Raw genomic sequence first — 18,134 nt, forward strand, 5'->3', positions numbered from 1 at the left:
GTCTTGACGCGCGTAAGCGAGAAGAGAACGTTACCGGAACAACTTTCGGCTCCGCGAATTCCTATGGGCTGCTGTCGATTGCCGGCGCACTGGACCGGATTATAATTGCTCTCGACGGTGGACTGCATCGAATAGTTGCTCGTGCTCTTGGACGACTGCGAGCTGCTGTAATGCTGCAACGATTGATCGTGCGGCGAGGCGACCGGCGGATAAAACGTACCCGTGACGGAGCCGACGTTGTCAAAACCAGAGCGCAGTTTGTTGCATGACACCATCATACCGTTCGCGATACCCACCGCGGCTATGCTCGTCGACTGTCTCTCAAAGTTTAAGTAACCCACCTGATAAAACCCGAGAAATATTTAAAACTATTGTCCGAGAATTTCATACAATTCATGAAATTAAGTCGAAAAATTAAATTTATTTTTATATCTTGTGTTCAATATTTATAGTTTAATATTTTTATATATTATATCCTTAAACACACATGTTCGAAAGAGGTTTAGAAGACATTTACAAAATTCTCAATATTAAATTCTCTCTGAATGTTCACACATGTTCGAAAGACATTCAGAGGACATCCAGAGGATGTTTAATATTCTGTAGATGTCCTTTGAACGTCTTTCGAACATTCAGGATATTTAATATCCTCTAAACGTCTTCTGAACCTCTTTCGAACATGTATTAGGGATATATTATACTATTTCTAAAATTGTGAGTCGAATTATAAAATAATAATAGAAAAATTAGAGCCATCGTAGACATGTGTCAGAGATGTGTGTAAGGTACGTACGGATTTTTTATACGTTAAAGTATCCGTATAACCGCCGGAATTCTGACACGACGATACGCTAGTATTACTAGCGTGACCCGTGTGCAGTTGACTGTCACCGCTCATAAAGGTGTATCGCTTCGTCTGATCGGTCATATCTCCGTGCTGCTTCGAGGTACCCTCCATCAGATCTCGTTCCGGATCCGGATTCTGAGCAGACGATAGATGGCCGCCGTCACCTGGTCGATTGTGAAATCATCTCGATTGTGTGTGCGACGACTCGTATAATATTATATATATATATATATATATATATATATAATTGCTCTCGGTGATAATAATTATTTCACAAATTATCGCATCACGTCGCGTATATTTTATATATCAATTTTAACGCGTCTTATCTAATACGAGGATCTCGAATAAATTTCTCGCCAGCTGTCCGCAAGATTTATTTTTGTTTTAAAGACTCTCACCGTCAGGCTCGGGACTCGCTACCGGAGATATGTCCGGGGTGTGAATGATGGGCGTGTACGGGCTGCCGTAAAGCGAATTATTTTCCGACTTGTATTCCTGGATACTCTGCTGCTGCTGTTGATGGTATAAGGATGAGATCGGGGAATGGCCACCCCACGGGATCTGAGGTATGCCCTGGTAACTGTCCATCTTGGACCTTAAACCCATTTCAATTTACGCATTAAAATATTGAGGATATGCAATTTTGTTAATTTAATTACATCGTCATCAGTGAGATAAGGTGATTCATAAGTGTGTCTATACTTTCGATTTAAATGTTACATAAGCATGAAGATCATATAGTTTCTGTACTTTATATTTTTCCATGTTTGAACAAATTCAAATATTGCTCAATCTTGCAAATATATACAGAAGGAATTTTCTCTTAGAATTTAGAAACCCTAAAAATCATGATAATCATGGGACAATGTGATATTGGAAAAATTTTATAAGAGTTTCTCTCATGAGCGTCCGCAAGATTTTTTTCAGGAGATAATTATTTTTTTTATTTCTTAATTTTTTGTTATTTTATTATATTCATATTTTTTATATTAAATATGCAAATCAATTCCAGTGTTTATTCAAAAGGAGAGCAATTGCTTAATTTTTTTACTAATTCCAATGGGGGCAAATGCCCCCTTTTGTCTCCCCGTCCTAATTTTACTATATGTACATATTAATATTTTTTATTGCGGTGTAAATATTAATCCGAGAAACTCTTCGAAAATTCTTCCAATACGAAATTCTAAAAAACTCTCCCTCGTGTAAATTACGTTAACATCGTCATAAGCGTCATCGTCGTCGGCTTCGAATTAAATCTTGCCGAGATCTCTCAATTAACTGGCGGTTTTACTCGTACGTGCCTTCATTAGCGGAAAGTATGGGCCAAGTATCGACTTACATGGAATGATGAATCGTCGGGCCGGTAGGGTTGGACCTGTTGCCCGCGGTGTTGGTCGCCGAGGGAGGCGAGGCCGGTCCACCGGGTGTCCGTTTCGCGTGCTTCCTGCGCCGCGGCCTGTACTTGTAATTTGGATGTTCCTGCATGTGTATGACCCGGAGCCTCTCGGCCTCCTCGACGTAGGGCCTTCTGTCTTGCGGCGTCAGCCCCCGCCATTTCTTTCCTGCAAAGGAATCAAGTCAGGTTCGATGAAAAATGCAAGAAAAAATGAGAACGATATAAAAATAATTAAGCGACACACGGTATATAACATGATTCTTACCAGTCGCGTCCTGGGATTCCTTCTATGTGCCGCATGAACAAATATAAAGGATGTAATATAATTTTTAAAAAGTGGTATATGTATGCAGGGTGTTTCAGAACTGGCGGAAAAGGTAGATTGCTGGGATTATTTGGAGACGATTTTTCCTTGGCGAAAATGTCGAGGGAGGTCATCATTTTTTACATGTTCCTGAATTTTTGCCATCATGTATCTTTGTAATTAAACTTTAAATTAAAGTTGCACTGATCTCTATCTCAAATTAATTAAAAAATGTGATTTTGTGAATATGGTTGTTCCTACAAGACTCAGTTTGAGAAAAACCTTTTATTTTCAATCGCTTATAATTTGAAAATTATTGGTGCTTCGACATTTTCGCTCAGGAAAAATCATCTTCAAATGATATCTACTGTAAATCAGTGATTCATTGAGTACAGAACACTCTGTATATATTTAAATAATGAGATTTTAAGATATTTTTAGATAACTGTACAAATTAACAATTAATGAAATAAACATTTATAAATCAATATAAATAAATCAATAAAAATCAAGAAAAATAATAACTTAATTATTTTTTTAATCACGTTTTATTTTTAAAAAAATTAAATCGAGATAATATATTTATCTCATTTCCTCGCTATACTTGAAGATTTATTACCGTATTTGTAAATTGATAAGTTATAATAATAATTATAAGTTTGTAAATATATATATAATAATATATTAAAATAAATATAATAAATATTCTAAAAATTCTGTTCAATCAAAGATCAAGTCTCAAAAATTTTAAACGAATTAAAATAAAAAAAAGAGACAAGAGTGCATGAAGTTTTGTCATCTCACGTCCGTTCTCCAAAGATGAATTCATCATCGTATTCGTATTTGTAATAATGATGAAAGTTCGTCATAAATATTCTAAAAATTCTATTCAATCAAAGATTAAACAAATTGAAATGAAAAAAAGAGAGACACACAGACAAGAGCGAAGTTTTGTCATCTCACGTCCGTTCTCCAAAGATGAATTCATCAGTCAAGAATGTCCGCGAAGATGTTCGCCGACGCGCGCAAAGTTATGGCGTGCTTTAATGTAACATATCGATCCTCGCGTCTGTAAATACTCCGATAAATTACCCAGGTATCGACAATAATGGGGCGAGCCCCCGGTGTATAGGTATACGTCTCGATATCCCGAATCTCGATAAAATCGTCGATCCCTTTAGCTAACGACGCGTTTAATTCGGCCCGCGAGAGAGCAACTTCTACCTCTTTCTCTCTCTCGCTCCCTTTCTTTCTGTCGTCGCCCCGATATATACGTGGCGCAAAACGAGCACAGAAATGGTCCCTCGTGTATATATACAACGTATGTATAATACGTACGTACAGATACATCCGTATCTGTATTACAGGTGGGCTTGGTCGGCGGCGGCGGGTCTTGGTCTGACGACCAAGCCTGGAATCTGCCTCAGTTGCGTTCAATATGCCAACATGGTAGGCCGGAATATCATTAAGCGAGGCATAGGGTTAATACGAACGTAAGATGTTTGCGACAAGAACGAAAAAATTCAGGCGGATGTATATAGCGTACATTACATATATATACATTTATATGTGTATATAATATATATATTAAAATTATATGTCGGTAAATATATATATATATATATATATATATATATATATATGTACATGTATGTGTGTGTCTTGTATAGGTACATAGGTGCATGGGGGCGTAGATATGGGTGCGCCCGTGCCTTCAGCCAGCCACAAGGCACGAACCATTATTTCATATTTCATTTTGTATATTTCAACTCTCCGGAGGAGAGAGAGAGAGAGAGAGATATGCTAACCCGGAGGACTCCGGAAGAGGGGCGGGAAAATAAGAGAGAAATCGCACTTTGGCACGTCAGAGAGCCGCATCCACCCTTATTCTTTAATGAATGTCTCATGAACACAATTGTAAGAACCTTTTTTTTTAATATATTCTCGAAACGTTATTATGAGACAAAGGAAAGCGAAGACAGAAAGACAGAGAATGACTTGTTCGCTAAAGGATATCGCTTTTGTCACCTAAGAATCTCTTTTTCCCGTCAAGAACCGACTTTTCGTTTCTTTCCCCCGTTCCAAACATGGATGCAAGATTTTTTCCAAGAGGAGCATGATTAAAATTTTTTTTGTTTCCTCTATATATTTTGTTCTTCTTAATTTTTTTTTATATTAAACAAATGCAAATAAATTCCAGCGTTTATTCAAAAGGAGAGCAGATACTTAATTTTTTACTGATTTCAAAGGCCTCTTGCCCTCTCTCCTGCAGACGCCCATGGTTCCAGACCAGCCGACTCTTCTTTATACGAGAATAAAAAAAGGATCCAGAAGATCCCGCACACACGACAAAAGGGACACAAATGAGATTTTCGGCTAACAATAAGTAAAGTTAATTTAATATTCCTGGGCGTGCGCGGTGAGTTACTCGCCGATGATTCATCATCACACCCGCGCACGCCTGCATCCCACCGTGATGTCCTCGTTAAGTATTCTAATGGTTGGCGTGTACCTCTAATTTACCGCGCTTAGGCCAAGGTTTCGTCGGACGACTTCATTAATTTCGAGCGAAAAGCGGGGGATTATAATAGGAGCGTCGCGGGCAGCTCGTTTGTTTGTTTTGGTCCTCGTGAGTAATTGGATAATTAATTCGGAAAGCTTTCTCAATTTCTCTTTCTTTCTCCCTCGTGGATGTCTGGCAAGAATCGCGATTGATTCTCGCGGAGCCGTCTATCGAGAGTGCGAATCTAAAGCTATATTCTCATTGCAGCAACAACGAGCAACTTTTTCTTGATTTTCCATATTCCTTTAAAAAAAGTTGCTAGTTGTTGCTGAAAGTTTCACAAGCTGCGTCCTCACTGAAGCAACAAGGAATTTTTTATCGATGTTCCTTGTTTCTTAAAAAAGTTGCTAGTTGTTGCTGAAAGTTTCTTAAAGTTCTTTAAGCTATATCCTTACTGGAACAACAACGAGCACATTTTCTTCATGTTCCATATTTTCTTAAAAAAGTTGCTAGTTGTTGCTGAAAGTTTCTTAAAGTTCTTTAAGCTATGTCCTCTCTGGAACAACAACGAGCAAATTTTCTTCATGTTCCATATTTTCTTAAAAAAATTGCTAGATGTTGAAAGTTTCATAAGCTGCGTTTTCACTGAAGCAACAACAAGCAACTTTTTGTCGTAATTCCATGTTTCTTATAAAAAAGTTACTCGTTGTTGCTCCAGTGAGGATATAGCTTTACGGAGAATGTGAAATTAGCAGTTGCGACAAATTGCGAGATTTCTCGCGAACGCGAAATCACGCGTGTCAAAAGGTCCCGATCGAGTCTCTTCGCCGCGATTTCCCCAGTCGTTGACATTTTACAGAAAGCCTCGTTCGTTCTACCGCCTAATTAACGATTCCGCGGTGATTTACGCATACGTGGCCGTCGCTAATTCACTCCGGCCGGCTTTGATCGAACCTCGTCGTTTTCTTCTCTCCTTCCATCTCGGTCTATGGGAATTTCGTTGTGGCCGCGGACGCAGATACTGGCACGTGTTGTGACATTTTCGAGCGAGGAAACGCACACGTGCGGTATTAGAATATATATATACTTCACAGACGGAGTTGGCGCTCGTAATCCTCCCGTCACACGACTTTAATTACGCGCGATACCCGATAAATCTTCTCTCTTACAACCGGATTAGAATATTCCTTCGCGCGAGCTAGCCGTCGTAAAGTATGTACAAGCGTCGAACACGCTCGTAAATCTATCTCGGGGTCCGGTTCTCTCGAGATTGACGATCGCTTAGGAAAAGCTCCTTTTCCTCTTTGGAGCGGCAAAACGGTGTCGTCGATGCGGCATCCAAATTCACGCAGGATAAATCCAACGCAACGTTGTACCTACGCGACGGAAAAGAGAGACCGAGAAGAGACGAAGAAGAAGAAGAAGAGAGAGAGAGAGAGAGAGGAAGAAGAGGGCCCGGAGTCGAGAGGGCCCACATCGCGCGCACCCCGCCCAACCTGGGTCGCCCACTGTCACCATTAATAATACGTCTCCGGTCCCGGTGATGTATCTCATCTCCCGACGGCGTTGTGCGCACGCACACCAATGCATATTTCACAGATGCGCAGCATCAATGATGATGCAGCTGCGTGGCGCGACCAAGAAATGTCATTTCCGAAACGTTTTCTTAAATTCGACCAGAGAGACAATAAGAAGAGGAAGAGAGACGCTGTTTTTATCGACTTGTTGAAGGAAAATTAGATCCTAAATCTATAAAAGAGAGGACCCATACATAGAATATTTGTCTTTCGTTTCTTTCATATGTTGTAAGCTTATGACTTTTGCTGAACAAAATATGTAATAGCTTCAGTGAATTACAGCCAGTTGAACAACTTGCAGAGTGCGCTAATTTTTAGTGCTTGACTGCCTGCAAATCAGTAACCATCTATTATTTAGTTTTGAGCCTATTGCATTCTTTGTTCAGCAAGTTATAAGTTACAACATGTGAGAAAACCAGCTGATTTCAAGGAATTCAATTGCATCTAGGATTTTATATTCAAAAATCCCGTGCTAATTATATAAAATTGAATCTTGGTAAGATCAGCTGGTTTTCTCATATGTTGCAGCTTAAGATCTGCTGAACAAAAAGTGTAATAGAGCTCTAGGAGCTGCTTGACTGACTGTAATTGAGTAATTATCAAATATTTAGCTTCGAGGCCATTATATCTTTCGTTTAGCAAGACATAATCTACAACATGTATAAAAAAAAACAGCCAATTCTACCAAAAACCAAAACCCAATAGTAGAGTACTTTCGAAAGATTCTCTTCGACGACGTTCACTCTGACAGTTACTTTCCGGAGGACAAAGACATCGGGACAGGTTCGTGCATACAATGTACAGGCCATTCAGACACGTCGAGTGTCAAGCGACCGATTCGAGCACAGATGATGGCACGTGGACAGTCGAGGCGGACAATCCTCGTCGACAACGAGACGACTTCCGCGCCTCGGCGCAAAGAAAGACCTATCTGTCAGGGATAATCGGCGTGCGCGGCGTGCGATCTTAATGAAGTATCTCGAAACTCGGAAGGAGGCGCGTGAAATGCGACGCGAGCAGTTTCGAGATATACTTGACGACGTGGAGGAAAAGGAGATTAAAACCGCTCGCGGTTTCTCCCACGCGTTTTCTCGGCCGAGAATGAGAGGAAACGATTCGGAAAGAGGGAGACCGTTTAACGTTCGTCTTCTCGATGAAGAAACTGCGGAAAAAGGCCGCGAGTTAGTCGCGGCTTGTTCTTCCAGAACGACGCGTCTCTTCGTCACTTTGCCGAAGTGGAAACCGAGAAACATTTCCGCGCTGCCAGGAGAGAAGACAGTGACACGTTCCCGAGTCGAAAGTGTATATATGTATATATATGTACGCGTTACGTGGACAGGACGTAGACTGCGTCATAATCGTGCCGTAAACTTCGGCCGAACTTTGCGAAAGTTCGCGGGATAGGATGACTGACAATCGGCGTGAGAAATCTCTCTCGCCGGATAAATCGCGCGATCTTGCGTATACAAAGAGAGCATTTCGTACATAAATCCGAATTTTACATTTAATAAGACTTAATTTCTATATTTAATCAGATTAATTTAGCATTTAATAAGCCTTTAGGCTCTCGATATGAAATACGTAAATTTCATTTGAATTCCAAACGAGTAAGAGCCGGATGTTGGTACATCGATTTCAAGAGAGAATTAATTATCATCTTCACTCTGGAAACTTTAATAATAATTAATAAGAAAATTATTTCATAATTATTATTTTTTCGTATATAAATCCAAATTTTATATTTAATAATAAGACTTAATTTTTATATTTAATTAGATTTAATTTAGCATTTATAATATAAGCCTTTAGGCTCACGATATGAAATACGTAAATTTTATTTGAATTCCAAACGAGTAAGAGGATGTTGGTATACATCGGTTTCAAAAAAGAATTAATCTCTCTCTCTCTCTCTCTCTCTTCACATTAAAAACTTTAAAAATTATTTTATAATTTAATTAATAATTAAGATTTATTTAAATTCTTGATATCACACCAAGAAAAATATGTGCAAAATCCAGTTCAAATAAAGATTAATCCTTTTTATAAAATTAATAAAACGCACCAATTTAACATTCCGTTTTTACTCTGGTTACTGAAATTTAAATATGTATCCAATATTTAATGTTTTCCGTCGCAATTCTCGTTGCAGCGAAAAAATGTCCATCTTTCTAAGATGAAAATGATTTCGCCGACGTTCATCGAACTTGAAATCGCCCTCGCAATGCATATAGGTATATCGACGCGGCGCAAGATGTACAAATTATCATATCACTCCATCTGTCATTTTTTGTGATCCGACCGGGGATATATAGGCGTGGTGGAGGACAAAAGTTCGAAGTCGTCGATAAATCGCCTACAACGTTACGTCGACGCTCGAGGGCCCTTTCTCCCTCTTCTCATCCCCCTTTTTAGCCGCTCCCTCTCTCGTGTGCCACGTGTATTTTCATAAATATAATAATTTATTTCTATCTCTTCGCAACCGAGCGAGGATACATACACATGTTGCAATCACGATTCGTCTTCGTCGTCATCGTCATCGTCATCGTCGTCGTCGAGGATAGGTGGGTCGATCGTATAAGCGTCGTCGGAAGGTAAGGTAAGGTAAGGGTGCGGCCAGACTCCGCTCTCGACTCCACCTCATTACCCGGCATTCTATGCAGAGACCGCGCTTATGGCTTATTATTGCCTTAGCTTAGCCAACCCGTCGGTTGGTTCCTTCGTCCTTCTTATACAGACGGATACATATGTAACACAACGCGACCGTGTATATGTACAATGTGTACGATACGATGCATGAGTGCACAGTTGAAAAATTTGTGTTAAATTTAACAGATATCTCACATGTCCCAAACCGTCCACAGAGAAATTTTTTTTGTGTTAATATTTATTTTAATACAAAATAAATGCAAAACTTCAAGTAATTTTTAAAATAAATTTTGTGTAACATTAACACAGTTTTCATTTAAAAATTAACTAAAAATATGTTATTTTTAGATTTTATCATCCCCACTTATATTACAAAATAAAAAATCAACCTTTTTTCTGTAAATTTTAACATATAAATCTTGTCACTAACAAAACAGAACATATTTATTGTGTGAAATTAAAAATACATGCATATTGTGTTATTTGAACACCTTTTACAATTGTTTTAATAATTTAACATTTAAGTTCAACTAACGCAACACTAATATGTCAAATTAACACATGAATATGTTAAATATTTATTACAAAAATTTTAACGGGGACCGTTTTTAACAAGAACACAAATTTTCCTACTGTGTAACATATAAAGTGACACAAGTGAAACGTGACAATTTCACATTTTACAAAAATATGGTATTATTTTATTTTTTTATTAATTAATTCATTAAATAAATATTAATTTTATTTTTTGACAGAGGACAAAACTTAAAGAATTCCAAGAGAGAAATTTGTTCTCGCTTCTACTCCTATATTTATCGATTTGCAGTTCATCCTTTCCCTGGACGATCCTTCCCTTGTCCGGACTCATTTTATATGTATGCGCAATTATTGGTCCCGATTCTTGTCTCGCGGTTCGTTATGCCGCACATTGCCTACTAACTGCTACAGCTAAAGGAGGCTTCTCTCTCTTAGAGTCTCTTTTGCCTGTCCGCGCGTAATCGGACTCGTCGAGATACTTTGTCGGTATACGGATGGTCGGAGGGAGAAAAGCGTGCATAAAGAGGCAGCTCTGAGAGATTTAACCAGGTGCAACCACCACCAACTGATCAGCGGTTTCGCAGATAAAAGAAAAAAGTACCTACGATTACGCGAAACTTTAACGTTAAATGTTCGATTTACGAGAATTAAGAATCGTGTCGGACGACTTTATTAATCCATGATCACCAGATTGATCCTTTAGCTGTTAAAGGCGATTAATAAAAGAGCCATCGTACAAGTAAAAAATATTGTTTCAACTTGTTTATTACGAAAAAAAAATAAAATAAAATAAGCAAATAGATATTTCACTTTTGTTACTATCAAATGTATTCTTGTTTTAAATTATATTATTATATTATATTTCATGAAAATAAATTTTTAAAGCAAGTTGATTTTGTTGTGTATAGGATAAGTACACAGAGAGAATTTTCTCTTAGAATTTACCCTGAAAATCATAGTAATCGTGGGATAATATTGTACTGGAAGAATTTCATTAGTTTCTCTGATTGATACTTTTACTACAATAAAAATATTAGTTAATTAATTAATTAATTTTTTAAATGTTTTTATAAAATTCTTCCAATTCCATATTATCCCACAATTACTAAGATTTTCAGGATAAATTCTAAGAGAAAATTCTCTCCGTAATATTATAAAATAAAAAAAATAAAAAAAAAAAAAAAAAAACGATTTTAGACGATTTTCATGACATAAACAACTTTGTTTGCGACTGGAGACGAAACATCTGTATATTGATATACAATCGCTTTTCAGTGAACTTTGTTATAGCAAAAGGATTAAGTGCGCTAGATCGAAACGAGTTTACTAATGCATAGTGGATCCGCGCGGATGCGATGGTATAAAGGAACAAATGAGTTTCGTGATCGTACGAGAGGCCGATCTTGTCTCGGATTAATCGAGCAACGCTGGCGAACAAGTTTCTCCGTACGTCGAATCCCGATAAAGCCTAAGAGAGATAGAGATAGAGATAGAGAAGAAGAAAAAGAATTGAGTAAACGAGTCTAATTGAAGAGAGACACGCAAACGCCGATTTCGTTATCATAATTAATGAAAAAAAAAAAAAAAAAAAGAATTTGAGACACCAAATTTATTATAATCTTAGAATGATAAGATTGCAGTTTGGCGGCGATAATAATTTAAAATGCACAGAAACTAGAGCACACGTTGGGAAAAGAGAGGGGAAACAAAGAAGAAAAATATATCGGCGACACGTTACCGATTATTAAACGCATCATAAATCGCTGCGAACTGCAGTGGCTTGTTAACGTATTATATTACTCTAGATACCGATGTTTATGGTTTATATATGTTCAATATTTATTACGACAAGCGCGTTTATGATTTTCGCTCCGTCGAATCGCCGATTACGCCGATTTTATTTACGAGCGCGACTGACAAACTTGGAAATACGCGCGTAAATTCCGTACGACATTATTATCGAATATTTTTTTTATTTATAGAAAATATCCAACAGGTGTACTATATATAACAATTTTTCTCTACATCATTCGTAGCAATTCGTATTACGAAATTACGTCTTTCTTCAACGGCGAATCAGCGATCGAGACCTATATATGTATATATTCACGTTGCATTTAGCCGCGTGTAGCAGGATGTAGGTTGCCGTTTAAGATCGGCACCGACCTCTTTTCCCCGTACGAATACTTTTTTACGAAAACGCAATTTACAGAGTGGGCAGAGCCCGATTCCAGTCTCAGAAGTTCATCCACCGTGCAGTCGAGGTGCTGCTATTGTTCCGAGAGAGACGAGGAGAGAAGCGGAACGCGAGGAAGAGAGAGAGAGAAGGAGAGAGTTAGGAGCGGGAGGATGGTATCGGGAAGGTGTGATATGTATATGTATACGTATATACATATATAATGCAGCACCGCGGCGGAGAAAAGTCGGGCCTTTCCCTTCGGAGAGTTTCTTACGCACTTCTCTCTATCGCGTATTAATTTCAATCGGTTGCCAATCTTTTCCCGATCTCTTATCCCGCGGCTATCGCAAAAGGTCACCCCGTATCTATACGGCGCATATACACGGCTTATTACGCATTTGTTATCCAAGTTTCGTTATTCTGGATTTCTTAAAGCTTGCAAGAATTTCGGAGCACCAAAGAGGTTTTGCAATTTTTCTTCCGAAATTTTTGTGAAATGTCTAATTATGGAATTATTTCCGAACCCCATCTCATCTCTTTGGGAGAGAAGATCGGTATCGAGAAAATATCGCATTTGTTATTCAAGTTTCTCGTCATTCATCATTCTGGATCTCTCGAAGCTCAGAAGAATTTCGGAGCACTAGAGATGTTTCGGAATTTTTTTCGAAATTTTTGTGAAATGCCTCATTATGGAATTATTTCCGAACCCCATCTCATCTCTTTGGGAGAGAAGATCGGTATCGAGAAAATATCGCATTTGTTAATCATCATTCTGGATCTCTCGAGGCTCAGAAGAATTTCGGAGCACTAGAGATGTTTCGCAATTTTTGTCGAAATTTTTGCGAAATGCCTAATTATGAAATTATTTCCGAATCTCATTTCTCTCTTTGAGAGAGAAGATCGAAAGATCGTCATCCCGGATCTCTCGAAGCTTGGAAGAATTTTGGAGCACTGGTGATGTTTTGCAATTTTCTTCGAAAATTTTTGCGAAATGTCTAATTATGGAATTATTTCCGAACCCCATCTCATCTCTTTGGGAGAGAAGATCGGTATCGAGAAAATATCGCATTTGTTATTCATCATTCTGGATCTCTCGAGGCTCAGAAGAATTTCGGAGCACCAAAGATGTTTCGCAATTTTTGTCGAAATTTTTGCGAAATGCCTAATTATGGAATTATTTCCGAATCTCATTTCTCTCTTTGAGAGAGAATATCGAAAGATCGTCATCCCGGATCTCTCGAAGCTTGGAAGAATTTTGGAGCACTGGTGATGTTTTGCAATTTTCTTCGAAAATTTTTGCGAAATGCCTAATTATGGAATTATTTCCGAACCCCATCTCATCTCTTTGGGAGAGAAGATCGGTATCGAGAAAATATCGCATTTGTTATTCATCATTCTGGATCTCTCGAGGCTCAGAAGAATTTCGGAGCACCAGAGATGTTTCGCAATTTTTGTCGAAATTTTTGCGAAATGCCTAATTATGGAATTATTTCCGAACCTCATTTCTCTCTTTGAGAGAGAAGATCGGAAGATCGTCATCCCGGATCTCTCGAAGCTTGGAAGAATTTTGGAGCACTGGTGATGTTTTGCAATTTTCTTCGAAAATTTTTGCGAAATGCCTAATTATGGAATTATTTCCGAACCCCATCTCTCTTTGGGAGAGAAGATCGGAAGATCGCTATCGAGAAAATATCGCTCCGCGCAAGATAAATAGCGCGCGAGGTGGCTGGTACCTATACACAACACGGCCAATAACTTTCAATCGGCGCACCGTCCCTTAAATCGACCAACCGGAGATCGGGACGTTGTTATCGGCCCTTCTGCACCGAGCACCATTATAGCGAGAGATACCGTACGTACGCGTCGTTTAAGGGCCGCGAATCCGGAGCTGGTTCGGAAGGCAGTTTGGTACTTTACGAGAGAGAAGGAACGATCTTTCTCTCTTCCCTGGAGAATGTACAGGGTGTCCAAAATCGTTCACCGATTAAAGCTTATTTAGGTCAGACAAGCTAAATTTCTTTATTAAGGGGATGCCAAATATTTAACCCTTTATCATATATTCTATACAGAATAAAAATCCTTTACCAGAATTAAAGTATTCATAACAAATCTGGGCTATTATACGTGTATATAAGAAGAAACCAAGAAAGTTAAATAATTACATTTTTCTTATATTTTAAGCTATAGGTTGACCCAATCTTGTTCTTTTTTATATGTATATACGTAAGTACCCCAGATTTATTATTGTAAATATTTTAATTCTAATAAGAGATTTTTCATTCTGTATAACCAATAAGAAGTGAAATATTTAGCATCTAATAAACACAATTAAGACTTTTCTCACGCATTCTTGTTCAACATCCGCGATCGAAGGGGAACAACATCCCGTGTATAAATACATGTCTTTCATAAAGGAGAAGTAAGGGAGGGTAATCAGAGGCACTAAACTACGCGATACCGCGTTGGCAGCCCTATATCTCCTCCGTGTCGCCGATACATGCATATATATACAACAACACACGCGCACGTCCCGGTGTGTATTATTTGCGGGCTGCCACATATGTCGTAGGTGGTCCCCCTCTGTTCCCGTGACACGCAGTGGCGTCGCGTCGTCGTCGCACTGTATAAAGGACGATAACTACGTGCGGTTTCTCTCCTTCCGCCAGCCAGGACCGATCCGTCCTGGCGATATACCCAGTAGGCGTGCGAATTACCGCCGTCGTCGCCGCTCCGCTAATTAACAACGAAATTAACGACCGGGATATGGAACACGAGAGACGAGGATAATCAAAGTGACAGCCGGAAACGATATTCGATTTTCTCCAGATGTTGACAGATCTCGAGGACGGGTTGACACGCGGGGAGAGAACGATTAATAAAGATGCACGGGCACGCGTGTCACCGGATATAAGGTGCCCACACCGCCCCCATCATCGCGTTCTGGTGCTGGTATATATATATATATATATATATATATATATATATATATATATACATATGCGCGTGTGTGACGTCACACATGCAAGCCGCAGCACGCGCGGTTGGACGGACGGGCTAACGGATGGACGGACGGATCGACACACAGCACGCGCATGAATATGTAGGATGTCTGGAAAGAGAGAAAGAAAAAAAAAAGAAAGAAAGAAAAGACGCAGTGGGGGCGGCAACTCGGCGCGCATAGCAATCGGAGAGCCGCGTCATGCCAATATAACATCGCCTAATGTTCGATCGAGAAACCCGTGACGACGAGTTTTCCATAGCGGCGCCAAGAGGAAAGGAAGAGTGGAGAGGGATCGGTGATTTACAGGTTTGTTCGACGAAGGAGTCGAGAAAACGGACGAAGAAAGAGAGAGAGAGTACCCTGAAGATGAAGACGAAGAAGGGAAGATGTGCGTTCTAGGAGGGACGAGAGGGCACGCGCGAGTATAAACACAAAACACGACACACCGAGCGTTGAAATGAGTGTACGGGTGTAGGGTGGTGGGTAGAGATAGGTGGTTACACGCGCGAGGAGAGAAGAAGTTTACAATTTTCTGCACGACGGCCGCTCGATCGTTCAAATGCCAATAATGTTGCGGATGCCAATTGCCGATAATTCAAGGTGTACCTGCCCCAACGATAACGCAAGCGCGAGACCCGTCGCTGACAGATCGTTAGGATGGTACCGGATGATGGGTTCTCTGGGTTTTAACGCTAGGGAGACACGAGACATATATAAGAAAGAGCGAGAGAGAAGGAAGAAAAAGGGAAACAAAGAGGAACAACCGCAAAACCACCGTCTGCCGCTGAAAGCGTTTCGCTTTACGCGAAATCGACGAATGTGTACCAGCACGAGATATAGCAAAGCTATCCTCAGAATGTCTGAACCGTATTGCCTTCAAACTGCTGGTTCCTCGCTAGTCAAGTTGGGATTGTGATGTCAGAGGTGGGAAGCACAACACGCTTGAAATTTTTAGATACCATTTTTTTTAATGAAAAAGAGCTTTAGTACACTTTTAAAATACCTCGAAAACTATACTTTTCCTTTGACAATCAATCAACATAATCGTGACACCACATTTTGTCATGCGCATGTGCAAAGAGCAGACGTGAGCCTCATATTACAATCATTTCACAACTGTTGATTGATTAAAAAAGGGAAAAGGATAATTTTTTAGGTATTTTAAGAAAGTGCTAAAGGCATTTAAAGTGCTGAAGTGCTTTCATCGAAACCTCTTTTTAAGAATTTTCAGTGCTTTCTTGCCTCTCACGTCACAATCCAACATGACCGCGGTGAGGATCCAAGAATCTTAAAGGGAGAAAGAGAGATGTTACTCTTGACTCTTGGGAAACTATCGCCGAACGATAGGGCAGCGACGAGGCGAGATTTGACAAAGGAATCTGGAATATACGGCGCGACGCCGATAAGAGAACGATTTCCCTATCTCGATCGCGCAGGTGGCGCTGGTGATACGAGCTACGGTGAGAGTTATATCGGTTACGCGCATTCGCGACAGAATAAACATCGGTGTTAACGAGTCGGGGTATAACGTAATGCTATTTTTTTTCTTCTTTCTCATCCAAGAGACCGGGGTCTCTCACCTCTCTTTCTCTCTTTCTTCCCTTCGCGCTCCGACGTGCAATTAGATTAATTCCATTCCGCGCCCGACGTTGCAATTAATTCTTTATAATGACGGGCCGCGCGAGATTTTTCCCGCTTTCTTATTCCCAGAGTCAGTTTCCCCCCCGGGCGGAAAAGTCTTTTTCCCGCGCGAGAAACCACCGCGGCATTGTTTCCGCGTTACATATATTTTTAAAAAGGCCGAGACCTTTTCTAATCTTGCGCGCATCTTCAGCTTCGTCCTCGTATCCGGGAATAAAAAAAAAAAAAAAAAAATTTCCATATTAACGGCTCTCTAACCCCGATACGTTTTAAGTTAATAATATTTATTTAATCATATACCTACACATCGTTCACGTTTTGCGTCTTACACGTAAGATTGAATATTCAGTGATTCTATTAAAAGCGGCATAGTGGATTTCTAGTTCCGCAAATCCGTGAGAATTTTTATACCTCTTCTCGCCAAGAGAAGAAAAAAATAACGTTTCTTCTCTCCACAACTTATTAATATAATATACATTCAGAGATAATATTTGAAAAACAATCTAAACCGACTGTATATAATATATACATATATAAACGAGAGAGTCTCGGCGCGAGAAGGGAAAAAATATTATTTTCCATTGGCATGAACCAACACAGTTACTTACCGAGCATCTTGCTGAGATCGGCGTTGTGGAGATCCGGATTCTCGTCGGCCAGCTTCTTGCGCTCGACCTTTGCCCAGACCATGAACGCGTTCATCGGACGACGTATCCGTTGCTCCTTGAGACTCCTCTGGGCAGTGCCGCCAGGATGGCACATCTTCACTCCCGCAGGGATCGGCGAGATGCCGGGCTGGTATTCCAACGACGAACCGGAAGCCAGCCACGGCATGTCCTCCAGCCGCTGTTGCGCCGGACCGCTCAGCATGTTCGGGATCTGGAAAAGGGTATTCATGAGAAACGATGTATGTTGTGTACAATCTTGTTGTAAGCATATTTTCCGCGGAACGTTTATTGTAACCTGGTGAGATGATATTTTTCTTATTTTTTTTTTTACGATAGGTGACTGAAGATACGCGAGTACTGACTGAAGATACGCGAGTACGAGGAAAATACTTTACCGTCTCTCTCTTTCTCTCGCGAGAAAGAGGAATGCGAACAATAGATATTTATTTAGCTGTACTCCGATAACGTGTCGTTGAAGTACAAGCATGAGAGATTAATGAGTCGATCGGCGCGTGGCAATGTTACTATCGTACCTCCGCCATTGTTTCTCTCGCAGAAGGGAATTTTGACTTTATTCTCCCGCGTTCGTCCGGGAATAAAGAGTTCGTAACGCGAACGAATCGAATCGTGAATAAGGTGAGGAACGTAGGTGTATATTTACAACGCCGGAGTGCGCGTAAAAATGTATATAATATATATATACACAGAGTGTTTGACATAAGGTGTCACACCGAAAATATACAAGTAAATCTTGTTAGTTGGAGACAATTTTTCCTCGGCAAAAATATTGAGACATAATTTTCGAGTTACAAGCGATTGAAAATAAAGAATT

General features: G+C 39.7%; 1 protein-coding gene across 8 annotated transcripts in view; it reads right to left on the minus strand.

Annotated features, from left to right (window-relative positions):
• LOC114945090 (Sox box protein 15) overlaps positions 1-18,134 on the minus strand; it is a 63,753-nt gene that overhangs the window by 2,677 nt on the left and 42,942 nt on the right. For all 8 annotated transcript variants that reach the window (XR_014926107.1, XM_029321173.2, XM_085488686.1 and 5 more), the window contains 5 exons: positions 17,243-17,513; positions 2,190-2,412; positions 1,249-1,445; positions 794-1,011; positions 35-341 (listed from right to left, as the gene is read on the minus strand). Coding sequence is in view for 7 of the 8 variants with exons in the window: in XM_029321173.2 (XP_029177006.1) it covers positions 35-341; positions 794-1,011; positions 1,249-1,445; positions 2,190-2,412; positions 17,243-17,513 (1,216 nt within the window). In the remaining variant the exon portion in view is untranslated. The remainder of the gene's footprint in view (positions 1-34; positions 342-793; positions 1,012-1,248; positions 1,446-2,189; positions 2,413-17,242; positions 17,514-18,134) is intronic.

Source organism: Nylanderia fulva, unplaced genomic scaffold, assembly GCF_048542155.1.
Source record: "Nylanderia fulva isolate GAGA-0341 unplaced genomic scaffold, ASM4854215v1 Scaffold7, whole genome shotgun sequence".
Taxonomy (NCBI): domain Eukaryota; kingdom Metazoa; phylum Arthropoda; class Insecta; order Hymenoptera; family Formicidae; genus Nylanderia; species Nylanderia fulva.